An 18,128-nucleotide genomic window follows, 5' to 3' on the forward strand; every position below is an offset into this window, starting at 1 on the left:
AAAATATTTGTAGTTAGCATGCTGACTTCACTTAAAATTGAGAAATCCGGATAGAGGAAACGAAATACGTTTTGATGAAAAAAGAAAAGAAAAAAAGAAAGCCGACTTAAAATTAATAAAATTTTTTAAAATCTTTAAATTTAATCGTAATTTACAATCGAGTAACATCGGGCGGCTTTTGATTAATAATTAATTTTTTACTTTGTTATTTTTTCGTAATTTTTGGATATTTTACTAATTTATACATGGCACTTAAGTAGATACCATTGATTTAAAGTGAAATTCAATATTTCGATTTTCAATGTTCGTTCTTATTCAGAAGAAGCACTTAAGTTTCTTGACTGGAACAATTTTGCTTCGGTTAATCTCTGTTTTATAGTGTCACTACTTCCAATATCAGTCAGTTTTCCAGCTTATATAAACTCTTTCGGAACTCTTATTTATACAAACACTTTGATGCACAGCAATGGATCCAGTATTGTCATGATAATATATGATGATAACGTGAAATAGTGTCATATCAAAGTTATGTTACATGTATATGTTTGTTTTTGTTTTACGGCTTATCAACCCTTTTTCAGATTATTTAATGCCGAATCCAGTGATTTTGCAGAAATTCTTTTAATAGAATATAATTGTTTTTTTTTGTTTTTTTTCAAGTCGGTTTCTATTTAACCCATAGTTGGGACCCTACAGGTACCACCACTCCGGGTCAGAGTGGATCTGGGAGCAATGGCAATTAAGGGGTGGCTCCACACTCCCCAAAGCCCGCAAGCTGGGGCCTCACCATCGGATATAGCTTAAGGTCATATCCAGGACCTATATTCTATGTAACTATATAGATGTATAGATGGGGCCTTTAGAGGTTTGACCACTTCAAGTGAATGTGGTGCTGGGAATAATGATGGTATTTAAGCGATGATTTCACATTTATCGAATTGGGCCGGATCACCGGATACAGTGCAACACAGCTTAGAGATAGTCTTCCATCCACACAGATCATCCATCATCTTCCTTGATGAAACGTTACACACGTTTACACACGCGCTAAAATGTAGACACAACACGTTGTGGACTCCGGAAAAATTCGATGCACTATTTTTCCGTTAAAACAACATTTATTTCCAGGTACTTTTCCGAATAAAACGTGATCGTGCTCTTAATTCTCTGACCTCAGTCTTCTCGAACGAGATGGTCAGTCTGTGTACACGTTTTATAGTATTTTCTTTACCTTTACCGTGAGGTCACTTCGGACACGCTTCGACATTTGCACACAACTGCAATACGAACGTCCGCGCTTTGTTACATTTGTCAATAGAAATAATTGGTCTTCTCCGTCGTTAACACGTTGTAGTTGGCTTATTAGATAGTGACGTCGAATTGTATAAAGGGTTCTAGTAATGATTTACCACTTGAAACTTCTGTCTTTCTTCTTTTTTTACATAGGCATAACCACTTATCAAGGCCAGAGACGACTCGAGGATAAGGGTTAAGAGTGTACAGTAGTCAATTGGACAACATAGTAATCATTAGTAATGAAAATTCGGTAATGTTGTTAACTTAAGTGGAACAGCTCACCAAGAACTTGTTTACGTTGGACTTGAAGACAATCATATTGTAGTCAGTTGGAAAGCAGGAAACGGAAGACAGTTCCACAGGCGTGCAGTTCTAAGAAAGAAGCTTTGTTTATGGAATCTACGTTTAGGTTTAAGCACAGATAAAGAGTGGGGGGAATTATTGATAGTGTTTTCAGATAGACGAGTGTTTCTTGTGAAAGTTTGGCGAAGGGGGGGCATAGATTGAAGCTCAGATTCATCAGAAGCTTCTAATAGATTGGTGGTCTTGTGAATGAATGTGTTCGCCTTCAGTTCTAATATTGTATGCTATTGCTGTCTAAATTTTGCATTAGTTTTTTTTTCTATAGCGTTCCAGCTATTTTCTAGCCGATATTGATAACATTATCACAAACCAGTCCAATATAAAAGTCAGATCCGTTCCAAAATGGGGTACTGCTATCATATCTGGAGAAGTGCCGCTCGGGGTACTCTTTCTTGATTCCACAAGGTACTAGTAGAGAATGATATATTCTCTTCCCCGCAGCCATTTTCATACAGAAGAAATTTTGCTAACATCTCCCTACTCTATTTACTTATGATACATACTTGACTGAGCTCCAATCCATGATCCCTGTAAAAAAATTCACAGCAAGAACTCGCCTAACTACAATCACAGTGAGGAACTCTTCTCTCTCTCTCTTTCGTTCTTTTACAAAAACCAAACGCAACTTTCCATGATCAAATTTTCTCTCCTATAGCGTCCCATACGTGGAATAAAATACCACGTAGCTGCTTCCTAACCGATTACAAAATTGTCGTCTTCAAGTATTTATTGAACCGTCCCAAACAATATCTTTTAAGAAATCTGCCCATTCCCCCAGTTCTCGCGTGGTGGCGATCATTGTTGAACCAATGTTAACCCTCATCTTGAGTGCTATTCTCACAAATTTTCAACCGATGTAACCTCCGACCTTCCTCAGGTGTATCTTGTCAAACTCGGGAATCTTTCAGTAAAATTTACTTCTAAGAGACACTCTTCTGGAGGTTGAAGATTCAATCTTTAGTGCGAACGATACAAAAAACGAAATTGCGAATCTACCCGGTTATGGCTGACAGAACGAGAACATACTACTCCTGTTAATTGAATGGAGGTTCTGTTCGAAGTCGGCTTCAAAGTCAACACTATAGAGTAGCTGAATGTGCTGAAGAGTCTGTCTATCTCTTGATGCAATCAGGTGGCCGCTGGGTGTGGCAGCAAAACTCGGCGTCGACCCACAAGTCCAAAGAGACCCAGGCTTGGCTTCAAAAAGAGTTCTACGACTTTGTACCCTTCTTTCATCCCCCTTCCTCCTCCAACCTGAACCCCGCTGGATTACGTCGTTTGGCCATACATTGAGAACATCACCAACATGACCTCCCACAACACCAAAGCCAGCTTGATACCGCCATTCGTCGAGCTGCCACCGGCGCTTATGAAAAAATTATGCTGCCAGTTCCGGACCCGTATCTAGACAGGTTGAGGCTGAAGACGGCTATATTAAATAGATGTCAGCTCTACTACATAATCAAGTTACCTGAATTGATTTTTTTCAATAAAAGTTTTAAAATAAAGCTGTAGTGTTGTTTTGTTTAGGGCGAGACATTTATCGTTCCACCCTGTATTTAGGGGGGGGGGATAGTCGTGTTGGTGGTTTTTCTTTTAAATAAATAAATAAATAAATAAATAAAATAAATAAAAAAATGAGGTTTTGAAGAAACAGTTTCCCTAAACAAAGGGTTGCCATTTTTATTTCTTGGCCTTTGGGCCAAGAAATAAAAATGTAGTATCTGTACTGATGCTGCACTACATTTTTTTGGTCTCGGTTAGTGGAGGAGAAATCCTTCCTGACTGATACACTTTTTTATTTTTGTTACTAATCAGATTCCCCCCCCCCACCCCCACATTAAAAACCGAACTTGTGTCTAATTCTGCCCCAGCAAAACTAATAAGCAAAAACAGTATCAAACACGTCTAGGTCATTTGTTTTTTTATTATTTTGGCCCGCGTAACTCTAAAAAGTCAGCAGTATGACCCCCGTTCAAAAACTTTGGAGACCTCGAAACTTTGATAGCACATGAACTAACATACGATGTACAGTGTAACCCGGATATAAGAGACCCAGATATAAGAGAGATTTTCTCTGGTCCCAAATTAGAGCCTGTTATTGTTCAGTGTAACCCGGATATAAAAAAAACCGCATATAAGAGAGCTGTAGGAGGAGAGAGAGAGAGAGACACACACACCCACACACACACCCACACACACAAGAGAAGTCTCTTATATCCGGGTTTCACCGTATTTATATAACCACAACTTAAAAACAGCCGGCGAACTAGACATTCTAAACACCGATATACCGGCTTTATTGTTTTTCCTTCACGTACAAACGTGACAACTCGTATTATTTATACAGATAATCTGGCAATCATGCAATATTGTTAACGGACCGGAAACGGAAAAGAAAGTACTTTTGCAGTTTACAGGAATGCTATAATAATAGCATGTTCTGTAAACTGCAAAAGTACTTTAGATAGGATTTTCATGTTAAATTCGACTTTACAGTATCTTTATGTTTATCAAATTGTTAGGTGAAAGTACAGCATACTTAAAAAGCCCCCTCTTCATGTTAAGAATAGCTTTCTAAATCATAACTTTATTATTTCAGTAGGCCCGTAATCCACACAAGTATGAAAAATTCCAAAAGCGAAATATACAATGGCATTTTTTAAATACTTTAACTGAAACCCAACATTAAATTGACGACGTTTACATATTTTTGGGTATGCTGAAAACGAATATTACATGTTAATTTAGGGCATCTGGATATTAAGACATTTATTATCCAATGTCATATATTTTATTTTTACTGGCGGCCATGTTTTCCCCTGTCTGAACAAGTACTAATGCGCATGCGTGTTACAAAACACCCCTCCCCATGTTTAGAATGGCGACGGCTTCTGGTATTCATTAAGTAATGCATTGGAAAAACATGTCTTAATATCCAGAAAATTACTTCTCTGCGCCAAATTTTAATGTGATATTCGTTTTCAGCATACCCGAAAACCGTTAAAAGTCGTCAATTTAATGGTGAGAGTTGAGTTGCAGTTAAAGTAAAAATTTAGGTATGCAATAAATAGATGCTATAGGAAACTAAACAACGTTAATTTTCTAACCTCCTGCGTAGTTTTAAAGTTGTTGAGCTGTTTAATATTTGTTTTTGTTTTTTTTTTGTTTATAATAAGGAAATTTTCGGTAATGTAGAAAGAAAAAAAAAAAAAAAAAATTGAACGACTTCAACCGCTATGTTTAAAAATCAGTTAATATGAAAGAAAGTTTCGATGAATTATTATATTGAAAAAAGAAAACTTTCAAACTATGCAGATCGGTAGAAAATTAACCGTTATTTGTTGTATATATTATTTGTGTTTTTGTTTTGATTTCTTGTTTGGTAATTATACTGCATGATTGCCACTAGCCGGGAAACGGTTAAAACAGATCGCACTTACCTTCTATAGGAAAAACCAAATATGCGGTGTAGAAAATCCAGGTGAAGAATAATGCTTGCAGTCCCATTGTTAGCCGATGTTTTATTCCAGTTTTGAATTTACGATCTCAATTCCGACGAACTACTATATCAGCAGATGAGCCAATAATATTTGTAAACAATCACACGTGGTGATTCAATCCTGATAGTTTTTGCGTTTTTCCATGAGTTATGTCAACGTATCAAACAAACTTTTCTTTTTACATGGTGTTGATAATGGGTTTGGCCCAGAGCAGAGGGCTCTGCGCAATTGTTGTGATCGGCGCTTACCAAATACTGGCCAGCGATTACAAATGGAATAAAAAAATTAAAAAACAGTATTGACATAAGATGCAACGATACTCATTTTGTGTTGCAAAGCTATTTATTTTAATAGTTTTTATTTACTTCTTCCGCTCGATGGCGACAAAAATTTCGGTTTTTAATTTCGAGAAAAAAAAAAAATCTAATTCTAATAAAAAAGATGGCCACTCTAAATTCAGACAAAATAATAATAATAAAACTGTTCAGGAATTTTTCTCCTTCTCTAACTGAGGAGAACTGATCCTACAGTGTGACCCCAGCCCGAAAACCAGTTAAAAAAAAAAAAAAAAAAAATTTAAAGTGTCGTTTGAATTCACGGATGAAATATTTAAATGCAACATGTGAATTCTATGAACAGCACTTTTTCCCCCGCTAAAACTACCGCTTATGAAACTCTGTTCTGCCCCTTTGTTTTCCAGCGGATTACAATATTGTCGTCTTCAAGTCCAACGTAAACAATTTCTTGTTGAACCGTCTTCTTAAATATTCACATTATACCAAATTTCTACTATACGCTATTGTCCCAATAACCACCGTCCATACATTAACCCTTATTTTTGAGTGGACTCTGGGCCTTGATAAGTAATGACCCGTTTGTAAAAAAAAAAAAAAAAAAAAAAAAATTAAAAACGTTTTTTATTGTTTAAGAATATGTTGATGTTTTTTTTACGTTATAGATATTGAATATAGAAATCAATTTCCTTAAAGTTGATTTAAATATTTTTATGCGTCAACATTTTTCAGTAGTTTTTATTTGTCTTCATTTGATTGGTGCTTTAGATTAAAAAAAAAAAACTACTTGCCTTTCAACGAACATTAGTTTTACTCTAAATATTATTTTTTAAATATACAGCTTACATTGCATATCTTAAATATAAACCTGTTATAAATCTTTAATATGCATCTACAACATGTCTTTCATATAAATCTATTAAATATCCTTAATATAAATTTGTTGTAATTTAGAAGACTAATAATTTTCAGTTTAATTACCTCCCTTGAAAATTTAGATAATATTTTAAGAAAAGTTTGGGCAGTTTATCTATCTTTTTTATTAACGCATTTGAGTTAATACCTGTAAAACTAGTACTGCACATATATAGAAAAAATAGGAAAATAAAATTACAACTGAATTACAATAAACATTTATTGTAGATTTTTAATAAAAAGTTACGTGAATTAGGCATACAAATAATTTTGCTGGGGGATTTGTTATATGTATTTTCAAAGATTATCGTGCAGTATTGATTAAAGTAAGAGTGAGGTTTTGTGGTGATATAGGTGTAATAGATAAAAAGAATTTTCGCCTTTGTGTGTGTGTGTATATATATATATATATATATATATATATATATCTACTTAATTTACTCACATAAAATTAATATACGAAAGTATAGATTTATGCGTATACTTAAGTATTTACTTCAAAAGTGCTCAATACGCCTGAAGAGTCCTAGAGTGGATGAAACGTGGAATATTCAGTGGAGTTTAATCGTCATATACATTTTATAGCTTACTATATATATATATATATATATATATATATATATATATATATATATACACTATTTAACGGCTAAGTTAAAGACGGCGAATCGATTTAAAGATACCGATACATTGTTTTGGTTGGATATAAAAATTTGAAGCTAAGCTGTTTGAAGGAGAGAATTGAGCTCTCCGGGCTGTCAATAATTCAAAATGTAATCATATATATAAATATAATAGCATTAAAAAGTACCTTACTTCGTAGCATATAGGTAAGAAGTCCCGGTTGCTGACGAGGCGGCTATATTGCGAATCTCCTGCTCGTCTAACACATTTAAATGTCGTGATACGACGGAAAAGCTATCTGTTGACAACTATAATTGTGTTTTTATTTTGTTTTTTTACGAGTCGGCTTATGCATTATACGTTATGTTCATTTTTTTGTTTTTGTTTTAACAACATTCTAATATATATAAATGTATATGTAGATATGTGTTTTACGGATAGCTGCAGTCTATCAACGGCGACGGTGAACGGTGCATCGTGTTTGTTGTAAGGTAAACGCGTTTTCGCTCGGTGGGGCTCATCCCTATCGCCGCCGACGCCGCCGATGACGCTTCTCCCAAGGCGAATTCGAATGCAAAAACAACAACAACAACAACAACAACAAAACTCTCTGACTACAATATACGCATGTACATGCACGTCACACACACACACACACACACACACACACACACACACACACACACACACACACACAGAAACAAACAATGAAGAAAACAAACAAGTACTTCCGGAAAACACACACACACACACACACACACACACAATTACACACGCACGCACTTACAGAACTAAACGCAGACACGCACTTGATGCATACATAGAAAAACTTAAGTCACACTATTGACTTGATGATAACGCGATGGGCAGCACAGCACCCGTTTTACTACTACTACTACTACTACTACTACTACTACTACCTCCCCTCTATTCTTCTCTTTCTATATATCAGTATATTTCGCAGCCTCCCACCTCCGTCTCGTTCGCTCTTCTCTTCCTCTCTCGTTATCACTCTATTTAGGCATAATGGTTAGAACACTTGCCGATTAGTTCGGCATTTGGACTGCTACCATCACCATCGTTAATAGTCATCATCATCATCATCATCATCATCATCATCATCATCATCATCGATTAAGGGGGCGTATTTACCCCTTTCGGTCCCGCCTCCTTTCTTTTTTTTTTTCGCTTTGTATGGATTTTTATTTTCGTTCTTTTCACTTGTCTCTACCAACTCCTCCCTCTTCCTCTATCGAGTTTTATTTCTCCTTCTTCCTGTATCTTTCTTTTTTTTCCCTTTCCTTCTCAATTTTCATTCCCTATTTCTCTTTCTCTCTCAATCTCTTGCTCTGTCTCCACCCCTCCTCTCTTCTCGTCTATCTGCTTTCATTTCCACCCTTGCTTTTATTACTATTGGCTCACAGGAAGCTTTCACACAGGTGATGAAAGATCTCTCCTGTGGTGTTCCCTGAAAGCCGAGTGACAACATGTCTCCCCAGGTTTCTTGTATTCACCACCTCTTTCGATAACCTTTTCAAATGACTTTGCATTATCGTAACAGCCGCTTACCATTGATTACTCACTGATAGCGGTCATTGGTCTTCACTGGAATTTGAGTGGCAATAAGCCTTCACAAGGTCCGAGTTCTCTTCGCACTTGTAACCAATAGTGTTTGTATAATAAACAGACTACGTTTTCTATTTATTTTTACATAAACATTTAAGTATTGCTACAAAATCATGAGTATGTTTCAGTCAACTAGTTATAATAACGAGAGACTTCATCAGACGACGTTGCTTTTACACAATTTCAGGAGGATATATATATATATATATATATATATATATATGTTCTTGGAAAAACATCTCCTGATGAAGTCTCTAGTTATCTATAACTAGTTGACTGAAACATACTCATGATTGTGCAGCGTTACCTAAATGTTTATGTAAAAACAAATAAAAAGTATATCTTGCTCTACTTTGTATTGAGCTCTCTTGCATTTATAATTTATTCTCTTGATATTCTTTAACTTGGAATAATTATATATATATATATATATATATATATATATATATATATATATAAGCGAAAATATGTGTGTATGTATGTATGTATGTATGTATGTATGTATATGTGTTTGTATGTCTCGCAAAATCTTTCGACACGGGTCACGGATTTTCACGAAATTCATATCATTTTAAAGCTCGATCCTTCACCCTAAAATTATCAGTTTTCTACAGGGAGGGGTCAGCACAAACCATCCTCTCATGACAAGTTCGCTTCTACGCATGCGCAAATGACGTCAGAACATGATTTAGTTTAAATATTAAAAAAAAAAAAAACGACCTAACTTTGTCAACGTCGTCTTAGCTCAGTTCATTAGAGTACGGGCTCATTGGGTTCGAATCGTGGTATGAGACGTCTTTTTTTTTCGATTTTTAAAGGTTTAATGTGTAAACAGAGTTATTTAAGCCATTTTTCGCGTTCTATGTTCTTTTTGGTTTTTATTTTTCAGCTTTTTTAAAAGAAGTCTTAACGTTCGTTTTTCTGTTTTTTTTTCCATCATTTTTCGTTTGCCTTACGTTAGATTTTTTTGTGTTTTTCAGACTTTTTACAGTTTTAACATTTATTTTATATAAAATATGTAATAATTTAATATTTATTATTTAAAAATATTTACTTCTCTTATTCTTATGTTTTGATTAATCCCCCCTGCCCGAGCACACACACCTCTAAACACCCGGGCAGCGCCGGGTAACCCCCCGCTAGTATATATATATATATATATATATATATATATATATATATATATATACTAACAAAAGTATCCGTCGTTGACTGGATTAAAAACCAGCCTACAGAAAATGGACTCTGATTTATGAAAGTATGATAGGTTATGAAAAAGAAGGGCTGTAAAGAGATAGCTTCGATTTTGAGGTTATCAAAACCAAAGCAAAATATGATGAAAGTAAAGGTAAAATAGATAAACCACATAATTTATTATACCATACCTGTTCACACTGAAACACTTATCACAATATTCTGTGGATCTATATTAAAAAACCTTGTTAAACTTTGTGACATATTTCCATTCTATGGAGGTGAGGCGCGAACGAACACCCCATAATTTTATTATACCATATTTCTTCAAACTGACACATAATTATCAAAGTATACTTACGCAGATAGATATGAAAAGTCTTTATTAAATTTGTGCCTATTTCCATTCTATGGAGGCCAGGCGCGAACGCAGACCCCACAATTTTTTTTATACCATCCTTATTTAAAGTAAAACGTACTTATCAAAATATTCTTATGTACATCTATATCAAAAACACTTGTAAACGTTTTTCTTTTAATTTTAAATTTTTTTATTTCCATACTTTGTGGACCAGGCACGTACGCAGACCCCGCAATTTTAATGAACCACCGTTCCGCCAGATCAAACAGACCCATTCCTGTATCTCGATACATCTTCTATCATTATATGTAATCATTTTTTTAAAATAGTCAACCATAACGGAGCCTATTCGTGACCACACACACACACACACACACACACACACACACACACACACACACACACACACACACACACACACACACACATTAAGCTTTATATTATAATATATATATATATATATATATATATATATATATATGAAATAAAATGGAGGTAGAAGGACCTGAATACTCAACGTTTCGCCCGATTTATGCGGGCTTCTTCAAGAGGGATGGTCATTGACCATCCCTCTTGAAGAAATCCCTCTTGAAGAAGCCCGCATAAATCGGGCGAAACGTTGAATATTCAGGTCCTTCTACCTCCATTTTATTTCATATCGTCGGATTTAATCCAGCTCAACAATTATATATATATATATATATATATATATATATATATATATATATATATATATATATATATATGCCTATATTTAATTATTAATATAATATACAAATTCTGATACACACACACACATATAGATAGATAGATAGATAGATAGATAGAGTCATCCACATACAGTACTGTTTCTCTGTCTCACAGCTCATCGGTGCGGCTAGACAGATAACTACTTCAAGCCAAGATCGAAACCCGATCGCCCGTAGACAGTCAAGGGTTTGAATCATTACGCCAATCAGAAGCTGTTGCGAGGGAAGTGAATTAAGGATGTTTTGACATCGTCCGAATACCTAACTCGATTTGTTTACACAAAGGGCATCGCTTAATATGCCAATGCTATATCGTGCATCACTTCCCAATATGCTCAACTCAAGACAAGGAGCATTATATATATATATGCTATATCGTGCATCACTTCCCAATATGCTCAACTCAAGACAAGGAGCATTATATATATATATATATATATATATATATATATATATATATATATATATATATATATATATATATATATAATGCTCCTTGTCTTGAGTTGAGCATATTGGGAAGTGATGCACGATATAGCATTGGCATATTAAGCGATGCCCTTTGTGTAAACAAATCGAGTTAGGTATTCGGACGATGTCAAAACATCCTTAATTCACTTCCCTCGCAACAGCTTCTGATTGGCGTAATGATTCAAACCCTTGACTGTCTACGGGCGATCGGGTTTCGATCTTGGCTTGAAGTAGTTATCTGTCTAGCCGCACCGATGAGCTGTGAGACAGAGAAACAGTACTGTATGTGGATGACTCTATCTATCTATCTATCTATCTATCTATATGTGTGTGTGTGTATCAGAATTTGTATATTATATTAATAATTAAATATAGGCACCGCCAAAAATGGCCGCAAAATCAAGTTGTTGTTGTTTTTTAAAACGAAATTACATTTATTAAAATCTATTATTTCTGAGTAACTTTTTTTTTTCCAGAAAGATAAAACCCTGAATTATATCATATAGAAAACAGAATAATGTAAAACTTTTTCTACTATTTTTAATTAAATTTTAAATGTTAAATTTTCCCAAAAAGTTAACAATTGACATTTTTTGTCTTGCACAAAAAACGTACATAAATATATATAAAAAAAAAGGTTTTTGAAATAATTAATTAATTTATTTATTGTCTAACTAAGATTTAGGATAATTTTCTAAGAGAATATGCAAAAATATTATAATATAAGTACCTGGATTTCAAATAATTCCACTTATTCATACAGGTAACCAGTTATTTCGCGTCAATCTAGACTCTAGATCGACACTGTTTACGTTTGCGTTTGATAAGAAGAAAACTATGGAAGACCAAACAGGCCAAAAAAACTTATTTTTCAGTGACGAAAATTTCAATGTATTATTAAGCTGAGGCTGGCTAGTACCAGATGGGTGACCATTTGTATGAGTTTGGTTTTTAATGTGTATGTGTGTGGGGGCAGGCTCCCCAAAATGGGGGGGCAATTTAAAGCAGAATAAAAACAAATTATTTCAGCGCGTTTGGTCCACCGTAGTCGAAAGGCAGCAAACGTTTTCAAACGGGATCGAAAAAAATGATGCTATTTTTAACACAAAGGGCACAATATTTATCGAATTTTTTTTGTATCGATTATTCAAAGCATGCCCTGTTTAATAATGGTCCTGCATTATTCGGCTCGCTAAAAAAAAATTGTTAATTTATTTATCCAAAATTTTAAAATGTTTTTTTTCGTATAAATATTAAAAAATTTTTTTTTTTGTTTTGCTTAACTTAAATTAATTATTTTACTTAACATATTCACCGAATTTCACACTTCAAAACTCAAAAGCGGGATAATTAAACACAATCGAAGTTCTGATATTCAGACGTCAAAATAAGGTATGCAAACAATTTTTTTTTAAATCTATAATTCTGTCCCTTACAACAACACAATATCTTGTGTTCAGTTTCAGATGATTATTTTAAGCATATTTGTTCCCACTTCAAAACAAGAGGGGGTTTGTAAGCAAAAAAAAAAAAAAAAATATATAAATATCGTTTATGAAAAATAAGTACACTGTTATAAAGTTCATTCTTCTCCTAATAATCGCTGAAAATTTCGTATTGATCGGATAATTACATATATATACTAGCATTTCCGCCTGGCGTTGCCTGGGTGTTTGGAGGTGTATGTTGAGCAAAAAAAAAAAAAAGAAAAAAAAAGCGGTCAATTTTTTAAAACTTTGACCCCTACTATGATCCCTTAAGATTTATTGTTTTGGGCTCAAATCAAGTTATTAAGTTGGATATCTAAAATTTCAATTGTTTATACCCAAAATTGGCGAAGGAGTTTGGTAGAGTTTTCAAAGGTCAAATCGTTGAACTTTGACCCCTGAACAGCCAAATTTCTGGCCGAAAACAGATTACAAAGATTTTCCCACACCTCAGTACCCTGTATATCAAATTTCATGCGTAGGGAAATACACACACACACACACACACACACACACACACACACACACACACACACACACACACACACACACGCAGATACACAGACACGTTCACTTATATATGTGACCCATAGTTCAGTAGTCATAGACATGATCAATATCAGCTATGCTTAGATAAGGATGGAGCGACTGCCGTAAAAACCCCGGATAGATATGTACATTACGAAACCATGTGCTGACATGCCAAGGAAGTTATCGGATGCCGTGCGAGCAGTAAATGGTTTTCCGAGTCATATCGATTACCACTGCGGAACGAGGAATTAATTCGTTCAAAGACTACACACGAAATAAAATTGGCACGGAACCTATTTGCTTTAAGGCGATATTTACCTCCCTTGTGTCACATTAATATCTGGCACAAGGCCGGAAGATGGAGCCATAGAAAAGCTGGGCGCCGAATTAAAAAAATATTTTTTTTACCCTAAATACGACACATTGCCACTTGTACGTAAAGGTATATACTTTAAATCTCCTAGCAGAAGAACTCTAGTCCACTCTTATGATGTGACCATACCACATAAGTCTACTGTTCTGAACATATCTCCCTCTACTATTCAGATTAAATCTTTCTCTTAGCTCGATGTCTGTCTTGAGGACTCACATTACATATCCATCATATCATACTTATTATTTCTCCCCATGCAACGTATGTCCTCAACTTTCACTGGCTAGGTTTCACTTCGATTGCGTACACCTACTTAATAGAGTCTTTCTTTGGTCGACAGTGGTAACGCTCTGCTGGTTAGTAATATCCTGAAATAAAATTTTGATTTACTTTTTCAAAATCCTTAAAATCAAATTTTCATTTAATGTTTTAATCGCTGGCAGCCATGTTGATTTTTATTGTCTTTTTTTGTTTTAATCAAAATATGTTTTTACTTTTTTTTTTACATAGGTATCACCACTTATCAAGGCCAAGAGGCCACTCGAGTATAAGGATTAAAGAGTGTACAGTAGACATTGGGCAACATAGTAATCGTTAGGAATGGAAATTCGGTAAATTTGTTAACTTATATGGAACGGCTCATCAAAAACTTGTTTACGTTAGACTTGAAGACAACCATATTGTAGTCAGCTGGAAAGCAGAAAAACGGAAGACAATTTCACAAGCGTGCAGTTCTTAGAAAGAAGCTTTGTTCATGGAATATACGTCTAGGGTTAGGCACAGATAAAGAGTGTGGGAAATTATTGATAGTGTTTTCAGCTAAACGAGTGTTTCTCATGAAAGTTTGGCGAGTGGGGAACCATAGATTGGAGCTCAGACAAGCACTTGCCATGAAAATAACGATAAAGCAGAGACAAACTCGCAACATCTCTACTTTTAATCCTCAAAAAAAAATATCTAAAATAAACTTGCAACATCTCTACTTTCATACTTTAAAAAAAAATATCATTACACACAAAAATCTATATATCTATAAAAGTGTGTGTGTGTGTGTGTGTGTGTGTGTGTCTATGTACATTTCCCTACGCAATAACTCTGTCAATTTTAAGTCTACAGACTCGAAATTTGATATATAGGGTACGGAGATTTGGGAAAATCGATGTGACCGGATTTTCGTCCAGAAATTTGGCGATTAAGGGGTCAAAGTTCAACGGCTTGACTTTTGAGAACTCTATCAAACTCCTCCGACAATTTTGTGTCTAAACACTTTTATTTTAGATATAGGTTCCTTGGACATGGATCTAACTTAATAACTTGATTTGAGCCCAAAATAATAAATGTTAAGAGGTCAAATAAAAAAAAAAATTGACCGTTTTTTTTTTTTTTTTTTTTTTGCTCAGCATACACCTCCAAGCACGCGGGCAACGCCGGGCCGAAATGCTAGTAAACAATAAATTAGATTCATTTTTTTCGCGAATAAAAAAAACCCAACTCTGAGAATAATTGGAAAAAATTATAAATAATTAAAAATATTTTAGACTTTAAAGTAGGGGTCCATTATTATATTTTTACTCTTTTTCATCCCAAACAAGATATATTGCCATTTGAAACGTGAGAGCTACTATTTGGGATAGTATCTAACAGGGAACTATGGGGAGTTGAGCCATGAGATGTCTATTCATATCATATTTAAACTTCAGTAGGTTAGTATAATCAAGGAAGCAGGAAAAAGGGGGGGATTCCAAAGTCTATCAGTTCGAGGGAAAAACTGTTAGGATAGAAGGTTTTACGGCATCTAAGGGCCTCAACAGTGAAGGGGCGTGATTTTGTTGCTTGTCGGGTTAGTCAGGCGTATACACATCAAGAGGGCACATTTGTTATTGTTCTTCATAGCACATTCCATTAAAGTACCTGTACAACAGTCGAATGAATGAACAATTGCAACAATGTGACAGATATTGAACCTTGCCTTATAGTGCAGGACCTAATATATTTAATACTCTTTTTTTTAAATCCTGTCTAAGACCCAGAGACTAGTGGTAGATGCACTAGTCCAAACAGTTGCATTTCCTGGTAGGCGATTTGGTACTTCTGCAGTTTACGAACCATGATATTTTTAGATTTTTATGGTATCTTTTGTTTATTAAATAGTTAGGTGAAAGTACATAATGGTTCACAAAGACACACCTTACCATGTTAAGAATGGATTTCTACATAATAACGTTATTATTTCAACACAGTCCGTAAACTGCAAAAGTACTGGTCATTTTCCCCGGTAAGTAATTTATAATAAAGTAGACCCTTCAGAAAAAGGCAAAGTAAAGTCTGCGTCCCGGACGGAACAATACCTATTCCTAATAAAACAGGGCAAAACAATGCTACAACAGTCCACCCTTCTTCGGATTAATAGTTTATTTCCGGTATCCGATGTTTCAATTTTTTTTATTTCAAGGGTAAAGTTTCTTCTCCAAACATTTGAAATCTCGCAGAACTTTCTTCTCTTATTTTTTTTTGCTTTTGTTTAAGAGTGACAATTTGGGAGAGATAATCGGGCTGTTTATTCTAGAAATCGACACTAAAATACAATTACGTATTATTTAGAACTTTTATAGCCAATCTTAGCTGAAGAAACGAGATCATACTATTAAATAAATAACGGGATTGAAGTATGCCTCTCGCAGTGACTTAGTTCACAATAAATTGTAGTCTACATTGCATGCACTGTAGAGAACCTACTGTTGATTTTATATAATTATGTTTTTTTTTTTATATATGATGGCTTGCAACAAAAACATTCATTTCGAACGCGCCCTGTCATATTAAATAACCTACTGTTGATTTTAGATGTTTGGCCTTTCGGCTTGTGTGGTAATAACACTTCGCAAATGCATTTGTGATGTTAGGCTGTATAAGGTGTTAACTTTGGTGAAAATCGTCTGCTCCCTGTTCCTTTTTTATACGGATTTTTTGATTATCGATTATTGTACCTTCGTGTGAAATTTCAGCCGTTTTCGAGTCCATAGGATACGAACTCATGCACGCACACACACACACACACACACACACACACACACACACACACACACACACACACACAAAGTTCCTTTTATATAATTGTAGATATTATTTAATAAAACGAATACCCAATCCTCATCTCAAAAATTCAGAAACACATTTTTTTCTACTGTTTCACGTTCTTCATTTTAGCGCCAGATGTGACTTTTACTTTTATTTCTTGATTTCAATTTCAATCGCTGATTTTTGAGTGAAGAATTTGATTCTTCATTAATAGACATATTTTGTTTATGGCGTATTTTTTTCGAAACCTTCAACGGTTGCGTACGTGACAGAGGGGACACCTTAGTAACGCAACTGACAGGTCAAGAGATCAAGAAGATTAGATTGAAGAGTTTTGAGTTTGGTCATCCAAATGGACAGACGTGCTCCAAGTCCAGGAAGCGGGGCTAGAAAGAACAAGCAATGTAGAGACCACTGAAAATCACTGAGACATCGAAAATAAATTTATATTTGTAAAATATAAAGTCGTTGTTCACAACAGGAAAATTCAGGTGTTTATAATCGTTTATAGTTGTGGCATGTTTCATCACAGAGCCCAGCAGTGAAGCCAGAAGAACGCTGGAAAAAGAATCTTCTGCTAATATATCCACCTTTAATATAACACTGGTCTGGGAGCCCGGCGTTGCCCGGATATTTGGAGGTGTGTGTTGAGCAAAAAAAAAAAAAGTGGTAGTAGGCAGGTAGCTCAAACCTGTGCTGCGAAGGCGGAAAAGAAAATCTGACATCTTAGCCGATGTCTCCATGACTCGACCGGAAGTCAAAAGCGTTGAAATTAACCGAAGTCAATACAACGGTGACGATGACTTGCTAAACTGTCGACGATAAAAATCGACCTTCCTTGTAGAAAACTGCCTAGTTGAGGGTGAAGGAATTAATGTTTTTGTTTTGGCCAATATTTCGATATTTGTCGTCCGAGATATCGAGCTTCAAAATGATACCGATCTCGTGGAAATCCATCTCTTCTATCAAAAGTTTTAGGCAGATATACAAAAATACATACATACATTTAAACAGACAGTTGAGATTTATATTAAAGACTAGCCTGGCTATACAACATTTACGTTTATTTGGTAACGTGTTTGGAGAACAATATATCATGCTCTCCTATTTAACATTACCAGATTTCCAGTTTCGATAACATTTGCAAATCCATTTGCCTCATCACAACAGCCGTTTACCACTAATTTCTCGCTGGCAATGGCCATTATTATCTATTGAAATTTGGGAGGCAATGAGTATCTCCAAGTTCCCAATCCTCATCGCA

The 18,128-nt window shown here is 34.9% G+C and overlaps 1 protein-coding gene across 4 annotated transcripts in view; it reads right to left on the reverse strand.

The window, feature by feature from the left end:
- The window catches only part of LOC145265384 (uncharacterized), a 145,546-nt gene that overhangs the window by 90,399 nt on the left and 37,019 nt on the right, over positions 1 to 18,128 (reverse strand). Inside the window, exon 1 of one of the 4 annotated variants that reach the window (XM_080121184.1) lies at positions 7,187 to 7,584. The exons of 1 other annotated variant lie outside the window; for it this stretch is intronic. In XM_080121184.1, the coding sequence (XP_079977310.1) occupies positions 7,187 to 7,196 (10 nt within the window). In that variant the 5' untranslated portion in view covers positions 7,197 to 7,584. Of the gene's footprint in view, positions 1 to 5,102; positions 6,077 to 7,186; positions 7,585 to 18,128 lie in introns of those variants that run through there. 2 more of the 4 variants (XM_080121183.1, XM_080121185.1) reach the window with 2 other exon arrangements.

The sequence above is a fragment of the Euprymna scolopes genome, chromosome 40, assembly GCF_053919585.1.
Source record: "Euprymna scolopes isolate OS-2025 chromosome 40, ASM5391958v1, whole genome shotgun sequence".
Lineage (NCBI taxonomy): Eukaryota > Metazoa > Mollusca > Cephalopoda > Sepiida > Sepiolidae > Euprymna > Euprymna scolopes.